Source organism: Festucalex cinctus, chromosome 15, assembly GCF_051991245.1.
Source record: "Festucalex cinctus isolate MCC-2025b chromosome 15, RoL_Fcin_1.0, whole genome shotgun sequence".
NCBI classification, from domain to species: Eukaryota; Metazoa; Chordata; class Actinopteri; order Syngnathiformes; family Syngnathidae; genus Festucalex; species Festucalex cinctus.
Genome location: NC_135425.1, coordinates 18,705,549 through 18,718,771, shown reverse-complemented (window position 1 = coordinate 18,718,771; position 13,223 = coordinate 18,705,549). Strand labels below are relative to the sequence as shown.

The 13,223-nt window shown below is 37.6% G+C and overlaps 1 protein-coding gene across 2 annotated transcripts; it reads right to left on the bottom strand.

Annotated features, from left to right (window-relative positions):
* Positions 1 to 7,480: 7,480 nt before the first annotated feature.
* Positions 7,481 to 12,457, bottom strand: gfi1b (growth factor independent 1B transcription repressor). 2 transcript variants are annotated; one of them, XM_077498248.1, is made up of 7 exons: positions 12,328 to 12,457; positions 11,915 to 11,997; positions 11,481 to 11,648; positions 10,828 to 11,048; positions 9,251 to 9,388; positions 8,777 to 8,942; positions 7,481 to 8,436 (listed from the first exon to the last, which is right to left on the bottom strand). In XM_077498248.1, the coding sequence occupies exons 2-7, from the start codon at positions 11,988 to 11,990 to the stop codon at positions 8,258 to 8,260; spliced, it is 948 nt and encodes a 315-aa protein (XP_077354374.1). In that variant the 5' UTR covers positions 11,991 to 11,997; positions 12,328 to 12,457; the 3' UTR covers positions 7,481 to 8,257. The 2 variants fall into 2 exon arrangements, with proteins under 2 accessions (XP_077354374.1, XP_077354375.1); XM_077498249.1 differs by having other exon boundaries at positions 11,481 to 11,634.
* Positions 12,458 to 13,223: the final 766 nt, after the last annotated feature.

The following is a 13,223-nucleotide window of genomic DNA, read 5'->3' as shown; positions in this document are numbered from 1 at the left end:
TGACTGACAATCAGTTGTGTGCTGTGGTGACATGTTGACGTGATGATCTACTCTCTTATTTTAGTTTACAAGGAAATGTTTGACACTCCTGCGTCTTTTGGTGCTATCTCTCTCGAAGTCTTGTCCGCTCCTCCCTGCTTCTTGGCTGGCCTGGTCCAACCGTTAAAATGTGTGGAGACCATGATAGCATTATCAGACACAGTATGCTGCCTGGCGTTCACAAGAAGAGCCTGTTGCACTCAGATTTCATGTGTTTTTTGTTTTTTGTTTTCGTCTCAAGTGGCACGCTCCCCTATGTCTTTTCTCAGCTTTAGCATGGCCAGCCCCTGAACCTGCAGCTGGCTGTTTGACAGTTGGAACAGTAAAATGTGATAAATCTGCTCATATTTAGGTGTGTGATGGGTGTGTACAAAGTCACGTCTCCAAACCAATATTGAGTCAAGGCACCCATTTTACATATCCTCCTGACTACTAACAATTCACATTTGTCCTCTGTAGTGGACCTTTTTAAACCTCAATATCTCCCACCCAGTGCATACGATTGAATTAGCTCCATTTGTGCTCTATAGAGGACATTCAGAGCTTTCCAATGATTCCAAATGTGTAGGGCATTGCTTCCTTTTGATTGCATCATAAAAGAAAATGGCTTCCCTAATTTTTTATGGAAAATGAAGTGTATAACACTTTTTATTGAACAAATTCAGGCATTAAATGTTGTTAGCATGTGTTCTACAAGACTCTTAAGAACACATTAAAGTATTGTTTGAATTATGTTAACTGTATTTGAGCCTAGCATTTAAGTTTTTAAAAATGTCCTCTGTAGTGGACACATCATAGCTTAAAAATAAAAACTTTTCTTTTTTTTTCTTCAAAAACTTCTTTTGCAGTATTCCAGTTACTTTACAAAGATTGGGGAATATGAAAATAAACCTGATTGGACAATATTTTTTTTTTTCCTTGTAGTCAGGAGAATATGAAGAATTTCATGGCACCCTGATAAACAAAACATGTCATACATGTTCATTATATGGTTATTGTTCTTTTGTATGGTGAGTAAACAGGAAACTTGGTTCTTCCCCTGCCGTCACTCTTGTAATGACACTGCAGTAGTGTCTTCACAGTAAGCCATGTCATTGTTGCACTTATCTGGGGACATGCTGCACCACAACACAGTGACACTGGCAATCAAACAGTATCACGTCTGCACAATATGTGACTAAAGCAAACGTGATCATACAGCTACTTCCTTTGTCTAGTCATATGGAGGAAATCTGAAATATGTTTAGCTGGAGATACAGTATGTAGCAACGCTGCGTATTTGTCACGACTCTATCTTTGGGATGATAACATTTCTCTCGGATTTCCCTCGCTGCGTTCCATGAATTTGCCACCCCTCGGGCACATGGTTGCACACAAACCAGGCACGGCTCATTTGCATAGAGAACATTTGCAAGACAAATTTGCATCTATGCTCCATCAACTCGGTTGATGTGGATGTCTTGTGTTTATAAAGGAGATTGGAGGGACAAAGTTACGGTTAGATTAAGGTATCACTTTTGTAAAATACCATGTGTTTGACCCCAAAAAAAAAAGGGGGGGGGGGGGGGGGACTTCTATCTTTGTATTTCTTGTTGTTGCAATAGTTAGATTTAACAAAAACTACTGGCACTTTCATTTATAAAACTGCTTTAAATGTACTAAACTTTTTCCCTTTTCTGCAGTGTTGCAAGTGAACCATTTATTGACCTGCAGCTTGCACAGTTAGAAAGCAAATCAAGTACAATAGATTTGCAACTTTTACAACACCTGGAGCAATATGCAAATGAAAATGGGGTGAAAATCTAGGGTTCAAATTTTACAAGTTTTTCTGCTTTACACACAGCAGAAAAATCACATTTATTTATTTTTTAACACGTGAAGTTTTCTACACCAGCAGTCATATTTCTGGTGCATGCTGCACTTCTTGCACCTTTTTCTCCCGTTTTTCCTGAGGCTACGAACGACCCCTCCCCTATTCATAACCTGTGTCCTGTTTGCACGCCCCACCCACAATGATCCTCCTCCTCATCCTCTCTTTTCTGTTCGTTACATGTGTTGGATTTTGATTAGCTCGGTCCCACTCAGACCAGGATGTCCCGCAGCCCTGTAACTGTTACACAGACACAGGGGGGGACTTGTTTCCTCTGTGATATCCACAAGTTTTGCATAAACACCTCAGATTTGTTTGCCAGACAGTAAGCCTCCACATCTGCTCTGTTGCCCACAGAGACTCTGATTTCTGCATAATCATAAATTGCACTGCTCATTCAAATTATATGTTACAAAACCAGCTGAATGCATTTTAGATCAGAGTCGTTAAACCGGGCGAACTGAATTTGTCATAATGTACTCATTCAGTGTGCATCTTAAATTTAGAGTAGAAATCATATGATGCATTTTAAAATACAGGTAGACAGTAGCTGGTTGTCTGTTGTGTACCTTCCACCGCTGCTTCATCCTGTTTCTTAGATTAAACAAACCCTGATGATGATGATCAGATTTGCCTGAAGCATCTTAAAGTGCTAACTGGTTTGGTGTTTGAGGAAGGTGGTGAGTTTTCCTTAGACTGTTTGTTAAAGTAAATCCAATGTGTTGGCTGGGTGTGGTGACAGTTGACAAAGCAATCAATCCCTTTTTCACAGCCTATTAGTTAATCCCTGTATCCCAGTCAACTCGGTGCACTCTTAAAACCAAGCAGCAACATGTGGACGTATGCAGGTGTGTGAGTGTGTGTATGTGGCCAAACTCTAATAAAGCCTCACCTGATAGTTTGTGTTATTCTGATTTCCAGCTGTGATTACAGTTCTAGTTGTCAAATTAAGAGAAGAACTGACTCAAACATTTTTTTTTATATTCTCTGGGATTGGTTATTTGTATGTCATTTGAATGCAAGATCCCTTCTTTTTCTGTGAACAGGCGAGGGATTTTTTATTTTTATTTTTTTTAACTCTCTCTTTAAGATTTGTTTTGTGGTATTCTTTGTATTTAATAATCTAGCTGCTGTCTGTGTAATATATTGTTTCTAATATTTTGCTACTCTCACATAGCTAAATAAGAAAATTTTAAAAACCTCTCAGTAAACTGCAGTGCAAAACTGGAAAATGGATCATTTCATAGAGGCAAATTTTGACACAGTGACACCTACAAAATAAACAAGAACACGTGGAAGTCAACCTTTAACATTTCTTGATAATAATATATGTGACCTCACTACTCTAAACATGACATTCTGATTAATATTACACTTGTGGGGAAAAAAATTACGAAGCAAAATCCACCCATTTTTACCCATCTCAGGGGGCGGCCATTTTGCCACTTGCTGTCGACTGAAGATGACATCAATGTTGCTGATGGGTCAGGCAACAACCAATCAGAGCTCACCTCTTTTCTGAAGCTGCACTGTGATTGGTTGTTACCTGAGACCTGAGTAACATTGATGTCATTTTCAGTCGACAGCAAGTGGTAAAATGGCAGCCCCTGAGATGGATTAAAAACAGCTGGATTTTGCTGCTTAACTCATATTCCACTAACACAATATTAAACAGAATGCTATATTTAGAACAGTGGGGCTGCATAGAACATATTCAAAAAATGTTTTGAGGAGTTGACTTCCTCTTTAAAATGTGGTGTTCAACCAGAATTATATTGTTAGAATTTCTTTTTAAAGTGCTACCAGAATGGATTGTTTTTCATTTTGTTTTTCTTCCACTTTATTTGTACAGGAAGTGTCCAGTGAAGCTATTAACTTCACTTATTTAACCCATTATAGCAATAAAAAGTTAATATTTTGTCTATAATTAATTTAATACTTTCATATTTGTCACATACAATTAGTACCTTTAAGAACATATTTTGCAACTTGCTGTCGACTGAAAATGACATCACAAGGGCTCAGGTAACCAATCACAGCTCACCTGTTTTCTAGATTTGGTCATGTGACATTCACAAGCTGAGCTGTGATTGGTTACCTGAGCCCTTGTGATGTCATTTTCAGTCGACAGCAAGATGCAAAACGTGTTTTTAAAGGTACTAATTGTACATGAAAAATAATTAAAACATCAAATTTATTATAGGCAAAATATTAATGTTTGACTGCCAAAAATGGCTAAATAAGTAAAGTATCCATTTTTTAAACAAAACTATATTCTTAATTTAATTGGGGAATGTGTGTGACCTTTTCCAGGGCTACAGTGTGAGTTCAAACACTTAGAACCAAACCAGGATGAGCTGGAAGGGGCGTGTTGACAGAGTTTATCACATCATTTTACTAGACTAACAGTCTACATGTGTTTTACCCTGGAGGGAACAGGACAGAACAACCACAGCTTCAGCTCATTCTTTATTTTCATAAAGACCATTTACAATTCTCACGTTACACCCATACACATTTTAAATATGATAGCAAAGAATTCATATGAAAATATAATTCTGGGACCTAACAGACAACAACACATTTCCCAGACAATAAAATATTTGAAAGCAGGAATGGTTTTTTTTTTTTTTTTTTTTTTTTTTTTTTTTTTTTTTTTTTTTTTTTTTAATATATCAACTCAATACAGTAGGGGTTACAATGCATTCATTTATTATTGATTAATATTGGAAAGCAAACAAAAATGCGCGCACACAGCTGATGCTACCCAGTCCCACAATGTACAGCAACAGCAGTGCAATGTCACTCTCTCTGGCAGCACAGGAACATGTTATCACTCGTGTTTCAGGGCAGATTTTATGACACAAGTCTATGGTGCAGTATTAAGATTTGAAAATGTTGTTGGAGATTGTTAGTTTGACCTCTGCGGGCGCTGAGTCTTGTGGTCTTTCTGGGGCAAAATACATGTGTCAGTGTTCGTTTTGGTCAATGTACATTTTGTCAAAGTGTTCCTTTGCTAAATTGAAATTTGTGAGTTAGTGAGTTCACAATAGTAAGATATGATGTCATAGTAATATGGTCAGACGTATCAGTAGTGAATGGTAACGGGATATAATAGGGTCAGGATCACGTTCAAGTGCCTTTGGCATCATTATCAGAACTACAAAAATGTAGAATAATAATGAAACTCTGACGTTGCACACACAAGTTTCATTGGATGTATGATTTTAGCATGTCCCACTATTTTCATGACCATATTGAACATTTTGCATGTGTCCCTGAAATTATTATTGTCATTATAAATCAAGTCAAGGGTAACTGCACCTTAAAAAAAAAAAAAAGAAAAAAACTTATCAATGATGTATTCAGTGACATTAATTAAAGGATTTTGCCTACATTCAATGGAGGATGAAGCAGTGTATTTGCAAATATTTAAATAAATATTTACTCTGTTTTGTAATTTTTATCATATGTAGTTGGATGTGGTGAAGTGTAATGGCCATTCTGTCATAGCAATTCACATAAAATCTTCCAGAAAATTTAAATACTTTAAGGATATGTTGAAGAGTACAGTCAGCTTCCTAAGTGAATTATCTTGCTAAATGATCTACCATCTGCCAATTAAATGCAAACATTTGTCAAAAACGTCCACCCTGTCAGTAAACTGACAAATTATGATGTTTGCACGTCGTCACCCTCTTAAAATAATTGCCCATGTCATTTTTTTGCACCAAAAATGCCTATCTCCTCTTGATGCAATTGTTTTTTTGTTTTTTTTGTTTTTTTTTCCTGAAAAATCTGAGAAAAATGACTTTGGCGATTATTTTAAAATGGTGTCGATGTATATTATCGGCTTCCAGTTAATTAAAAAAAAAAAAAGTGTGGGTGCTTGACCAATATGCATTTCTAACAGGCTGAATATTTACATAATACAATGAATATGAAGTTCAATGGAAAATCCCAACTTTTGAGGGGTGAAATGTAGAGATCGACCGATATGCTTTTTTCAGGGCCGATACCGATTCCGATTATCGGTAGTCAAGGAGGCAGATAACCGATATTTGAAGCCGATATTCATTTGCAGTAAAAGTTAAAATGTTGGCACCAAATTTTTGAATAATGCAAACCCTAACCGTTCTTTACAATGGATTCTCACACTACACTTTTCATTTTACATCCTTCTATCTGCAATAAGACGTTGGTGGCGGGGGGAGTTAAATGTGGGGGCCAATGTGACATTACCTTTTATAGCATTTGGGATACTTGTAGTTTTATTCTATAAATGTTATATTTTTATATTTTGAAGTAATAGGAGGAACCCTGTCATTCAAAATGTGCATCAGCTGTGGCATTACTTATTACTACAGCAAAAATAAATAAAAAAATTCCATGAGAAAAACTATTCATCCCTGAACACCATACAGTTCTTGTAGACCTTATTATGATTATTGTTATTGTTACCATATAGACAGTTTTGATAAGCTGAGGATCTTAAATCGAGAACAGCAATATCATGCTACTCCTCTCTACAAGAGAACTGTCAAAAGACACTTCATCATGTAGTTTAGTGCCACTTAGGATGCCCCAATCAACGCAGAAAAAGGGTTGAGTAAAATAACTTGGTTATAATAATAGTAAGAATAACTTGGTTAAACAGACATTGTTGCGGTGGACCGCTGCCACTTTCTGCTGTTTAATGTGTTTTACACTTATAGACACGTGTGTGTATATGGGCACACTATTCTCTCACTACTGTACTGTACTGTATCACTCAATGGCACAGATGTACTTGTCTAAGTAATAACTGGGCTGCAACATTGCTAATTCACATTAACAAGCACTATCTTAGCTGTCCACATGAATAGTTACTAACACACGAGAAAGTTATACAACACACCAAACATGAGCTCATTATTCAAAGTATGATGCACGTAACGAAATTACATCACTGAACATTAATTGCAGCCGACTACGGCCGTAGATGTTACATATTAGTGGCATCCATTGAGAGCATAATGTCCCAACTGACAGCAGACATGACGTGAAAAGAGAGACAAAACGAGCAAATAAGCACACTATACTTTAGTGCACTTCTCTACTAATGCCAAACATACGGAAGAGGACACGTTCGTGTAGTTAAACGGTGTTTGAGACACTTAATTTGTTACGGAGCGGACTTTAACGAGGTGCACAACGAGCTGTCAATCAAATCGACGTCGAAGCTTAAGGCACACAATGGCAAACCAGTGCGACAAATAAACACAATATAAAGTAACTAAACGCTATTTAGTGTCATTGTGGCATCTCACTGCATAATAACCGCTATGCAACAAGTAGTGGACGTGAACCAGAATGCAATGTGTGCGTCACGAGAGGTAAATATAATGACGTTACTCTACTCTTAACATGGAACTAGACAATATAATAATGACAACTGTTAATATTTGGAACCTTTCTAACAAACATTATTTACTTAATTAAGTGAAAATGTGTGTGATTCCCTCCCCGAGTAGTTCAAGTAGCGAATTAGCTACTGGGTGTTAGCCTACATGCTAAGCTGAACACACCACTGTTAGCTAGCGGGGATTCAATGCAAGGCAATGCAGCTCCATTCATATAGTGCATTTAATACACAACATAATTCAATGTGTTTAGCTTATCATGGTGAAACGATCGGCGGAGTCTCTTCTCTTTTAACTTACCTTCGAAGCATGTGTCTGTCGCGTTGTGTACGTGGGTGCGTGTGTGACCGGCTACTGTGATACAGGCATACACTACTGATTGGTTCTGGCTCTTGCACGGCTAACCAATCAAATGCTGCTATGGGCGTTACATTGCTGGAGTTGGACTCCATAACAGACAGAGACGCTCTGGGCTGCATTCGAAGCGAAAAGACGGAGTTTTAAATGGATCGCTCATATCGGCCGTCAGATTAATAAAACAGACCGATACCGATATGTACCAATATGTCAAATATCGGCCCCGATTATCGGCCCGACCGATTATCGGTCGATCTCTAGTGAAATGGAGTAAGTAAGGCATAAAGGCACCTTAAGGTGATATTTACTCAACAAATATACTTTTAAATCTGCCTCAGGTTTCATTCACTAAAGGGGCCAGCCCTAAACAGGTGTATCATAATGACGTCTGCTCTCATTATTTTTTAGAAATTATTTCAAACAATGAAAACTAACTCGTTGGACTCAGTCACATTGTAATGTGTACATGTCGAAATCAACTACAGCGTACTGTATGTTTGAAATTGGGGGGCTGAGCACCCATAAAGTTCCGAGCTTAGACCCGCCCCTGGCTGGACATACGGTAATATGAATGTTCGCTGGTGACGAATCACTTGATGGTGTGCTGACTCTCGTGGTGCCTTCGAAGGTCCACTTTGCGCTGGAAGCCTTTGGAACAAATGTCACACCCAAATGGTTTAAAGCCTGTGTGTTTCCTACTATGGGTGATCAGGTTGGAGCTCTGGCTGAAGGCTTTACCGCACACTTGGCACTTGTGGGGTTTCTCACCTAAGAAATGGAAAGAAACAAAAAATCAACACCATAAAATCTTGGATTATTTTCAAATTATTTGTTTAAAATAGCAGCTGCTCGCTTTATTCAAATCACCCTGTTTCTCGAAAATCAGGTTTTGTCACTACAGCTCAGATGGGAGCAACAGACCATACCATTAAGATCATGTTTACATTTCTACCTATATGTTTGTTGAACGACAACTATTGTGCTGACAGCTACATGATAAGAGCTAGATTTTGCGTGTCTTTTTTTTCTGATTCATCAATCATGCACACAATTACCCCAGCCACATGATTTATTCATCACATTACACAAATATGGAGCAAAGTCACACCTGTGTGAATATAAGTATGTTTCTTCATGTCAGACTTCTGATGAAACCTCTTGCCGCAGAACTGACACGGGTATGGCCTCGTGTCAGAGTGGATGAGGAGGTGCGTGGACAGAGTGGAGGAGCGCTTGAAGGACTTCCCACACATCTTGCACTCAAAACTTTTTTCCTGGATAAAACACAATGTGAATGACATTGCAAAATTAGTACAGCTACTGAGTAAATGTGATTGTGGACTGTAGAAGAAAGCTTTAAAGCGCTAATTCGAAGTTATGCTAATGTTTATTCTATTTATGTATTTATTTATTTATTCACTCACCTACTTCTTATTAATTTACTGATTTAAACTTTATTTACTAGTATACAAAAAAAAAAAAAAAAACTTATATACTCGCTTAAAATGTTTGCTTTGCTATTGCGTTTGTTACCTTGTTCTTTACTGCACAAAAGTTGAGTTGAGTATTTCAGGGATCGTACCTGGGAGTGGACGTTCATGTGCTGCTCGAGACTGACTGCGTGGCCAAAGGTTTTTCTGCAGATGCTGCACCCAAAAGGCCTCGTTCCGCTGTGGGACCTCCTGACATGAACCTCCAGGCCGTGAGGCGTTGAGAACACCTGAAGCGCAGTTGATATGTCAACAATTGTCAACGATTCTTTATGCTTTTTTTTTTTTTTTTTAGAACTCAATAAAACCGTCAGCTAGCGAAGTGTGTGACCTTCTGTTTGCCAAATTGTGAACCCCCCGTTGGCTCTTCAGCTATGTCCCTTAGCTGAATAAACACCTACCTACTACTATTACTACTACTACTATTACTACCAATAATAATAATAATAATAGTAATAATGCTTAAAGTAAATCCAATCTTACACCCAATTAAAAACAAAAACAAAAAACTTTTTTTTTTTGGTGGGTCAAAAAGTGGAAGCTGCATTTCAAATTTTTGGTTAATATATATATATTTTTTTAAACATCAGGCATAACTATAAAAGAATTTAGTTACAGTACAAGCTTTTCATATCTGACATTAAATAGTAGCAGTAGCACATGATGACAACATTAAAATAGTGAGCTAAAATTACTGGTTTAACCTGTTTTCATTTCCAAATGTTGAATTAAGATTTATAATAATGTAATAATGATGTGAAAATATTAATAATGTAATGTAATTTCACTTAACTAAATATTTTTTAAGGTCAAAATCTTCTATGTTGAATGGGTTTCTCACTTAAAGGGATACTTGACTCAGTGAGCCATTTTCAACAGTTAGATATTTGGTCTATAATTAATGTGATGACTTCATTATTTCTTCCATTCCATTTTCTGAACCGCTTGCTCCTCACAAGGGTCACTGGAGCCTATCTCAGCTGGCTATGGGCAGTGGGGGTGGTACACCCTGAACTGGTCGCCAGCCAATCGCAGGGCACACGGAGATAAATAACCATCCACGCTCACAAGCACAGCTCAGGACAATTTGGAGCGCCCAATTAACCTGCCATGCATGTCTTTGGAATGTGGGAGGAGACCGGAGTACCCGGAGAAGACCCACATAGGTACGGGGAGAACATGCACACGCCACCCAGGAAGGCCGGAGCCTGGACTCGGACCCGAGTCCTCACTACCGGGAAGCGGACGTGCTAACCAGTCAACCACCGTACCACCCTTCATTACTTCTAAATAACAAATTAATTTTTCATAATATAAATAATGAATTAGAGAATACATTCATATGAGTGCATATTAAGATCAACTAATACCTTTAAAAAGCAAATGTTCTCACTTGCTGTCAACTGAAGATGACACAATCCGTGATCAGGAAACAGGTAATTCATGACCAATCATGGCTTCAGTTTGCTGACCAAACCCAGAAAACAGGTGAGCTGTGATTGGTTGTTATCTATTTCCTCAGCACAGGCGGTGTTGTCGTCAGTCCACAAAAAGTCGAAAAATTAATTGTGCATGAAACATAATGAAGTTAGCAAATTAATTTTGGACAAAATAGGAAATTGTTTACTGCTGAAAATTGCACAATGAGTCAGGCATCCCTTTAACATACCTTATCACAGGTGATACAGTGGTAGGTGTTGGATCTTGGGGAGTAGTGTGTAGTACAGTCCAAAGGCTGCTGGTGCTGTGGGCTGCGGCTGATGTGCGTGTTGTACAAACTGGCAGCATGCTGGAGCACCGTGGGGCTGAAACCCAACTGATAAGAAGAGGGAACCTGCTCCCAGGAATATGTAGGTTTATAGTAAGAAGGGAATTCTGCCATCTGAGCATCTGTAGAGCAAATAAAAACAAAAATGCTTACAAGGTGCGTCAGAAGGGTGCATTATTGGTGTCAAAAGATGTATTTTGTCGAAGTGTTCCACTTTGATGTGCCTTTAGACTCTCATGCACTTTACCAGCCTTCTCTACCACGTCTTAATTGGTCAAGAGGGAAAAAAAATCACACTGAGCCAAATCGGGTGAGTAGTGAGGTTGCTCCAGCACAGAAATGTTCTTCTCAGACAGCATTGTGAGCATGTGCAGCAACTACAAATTGTCCAGCCACAACTCTCACCTCTTCTCATGCACTGAACAAAGCAAATGCCACACAAACTTTGTAGTCATCTGGCCCACACTAAAGAGGAAAACTTGGAAATACATCTTTAAAATGACACCAGTCCTGGAACTTAGAGTCGTGCCAGGAAAAAAAAAAAAAAAGCTCACCTGTTGGGTAATACGGCTTTGTGGGAGCCACACGGGGTCTTGTGGGCTCTGCACGTACAGGACTCTGAAGTTCTTTCTCCTCTTTTTCTAAAGGTCTTGGTTCTGTTTGGGAATGGGGGCCCACAGATTGAGGCCTGTCTGAAGAGTCTGTGCTCTGAGGTGAGACACCTTTAAATTAAATCCAAAACAGTTTGTTTGATTTGAGCTTATAAGACCATTTTGGCTATTAAATAAAATACTAAGGCTCTTACATTTAAATAAATTAACAATTTTCTCCTCTTTTTTTTTTTTTTTTTTAAATTGATTAGAAATGTGTCCACTGATTAACTGAGCTGTGGTGAATAATAATGAAAGGAGTTGACAATAGTCCTAATAATTACTAAATTATGGAAAGTAATGCTAATATTTTTTCAAAGTTTATATTTCAAACTTACCTGTCTCAACTTCATACAATCGATGCACATTAAATGACGTGCTCCGTTTGTTTTTCACCAGGAATGATCGAGGCATACCGACTCTACAAGCACAAATAACACGTTGCTTTAACTCTAAAAATAACAACACCAAAAAGTCTCAAGCAAATATTACTTTCAGTTTTCGTTAAACAAAGCTAATGTTTTTTTAAACAGAAATTTCAAAACGTGTTTTTTTTATCAAGATTTACATTACACTTTACAACATATTTTAATTGACAAGAATGTATAGTATGCAAATTATTATAAAAGCTTACAATAGTATTTATGCTATTAATTTATCACATGCAAAACATCTTAACATGTCAAATTTTATGCGATAAAGTCAAGCCAAAAACAAATAGTCTAAACTTTGAGTTATAGTAGCAACTCACCTCAACAAGATCCAATTTAAAAAAAAAAAAAAATATTTTCCGAAGTTCAGATCTTTTGTGCTTGTGACAAAAAAAAAAAAAAATCCTTTCCTTCAAGTCCCAAAAGCAAACCAGCGTAAAAGCATCGCACTTGTTGCTCTTTCTTTTTCTCCCCTCCCTGATTTCCAATCAGATAATTTCGCCGGGGAATCTGACTGTGGTTTCAACCAATGGCAGGGCCAACCTGCAAAAGGCAATTTGCGTAGAAGGACATGCACAAGGGGCCTCCTGCTTGTACAGTTACAATAAACACACAGCTGCAGGGTGAAATATAAAAAGGAAAATGGCTAAAGTTATACAAACTTGATAACATTTAATGCAGATGTCCAGGTTTTATTGTACGTTTCGGTGCGTTATTTATTTATTTATTTATTTATTTATTTATTTATTTTAATGTATATCTTATTTCGGCTGCATTTCAACTGTAAAACAAAGTCGCAAGTACAGAGAAAATGCGTATTATCATCTAAAAAATTTGTTTTTATTATTATTATTATTATTTCAATATTTGATTGACAACCTAGTGACATAATGTCACATGGGACCTAGAACCTCCAAAGATACACACACCAAACCAGTCTGGGAGAATGTGTTGACTTTTTAATTCTCTATTTACTGGTGTATACAATATAATAATCAGTGGTGACAGATTTCCTCACACGTCGGGACGTTTCTTTCTAGTATACTGAACGCTAAGTGTGGATTAAAGTGACATGTGGTATGCCCAAAACAAAAATAAGAACGGATACAGGGTGATTATTAATGCAATAACATTTTTTTTTTTTAAGGAAATGTGCTCCGCTAATTGAATATTTCAGCATGAGAGCTCAAACTGGGGTAAGTATAAGTGCGACATC

What these genes read in the sequence shown, in the direction of transcription:
- gfi1b (XM_077498248.1), bottom strand. Translation starts at nt 11,990, where the DNA reads ATGCCTCGATCATTCCTGGTGAAAAACAAACGGAGCACGTCATTTAAT. An exon ending in AAAGCCGTATTACCCAACAG is followed by an intron (nt 11,049 to 11,480) that starts GTGAGCTTTTTT and finishes TTTGCTCTACAG; the next exon opens with ATGCTCAGATGGCAGAATTC. An exon ending in ACTGTATCACCTGTGATAAG is followed by an intron (nt 9,389 to 10,827) that starts GTATGTTAAAGG and finishes ACTGCGCTTCAG; the next exon opens with GTGTTCTCAACGCCTCACGG.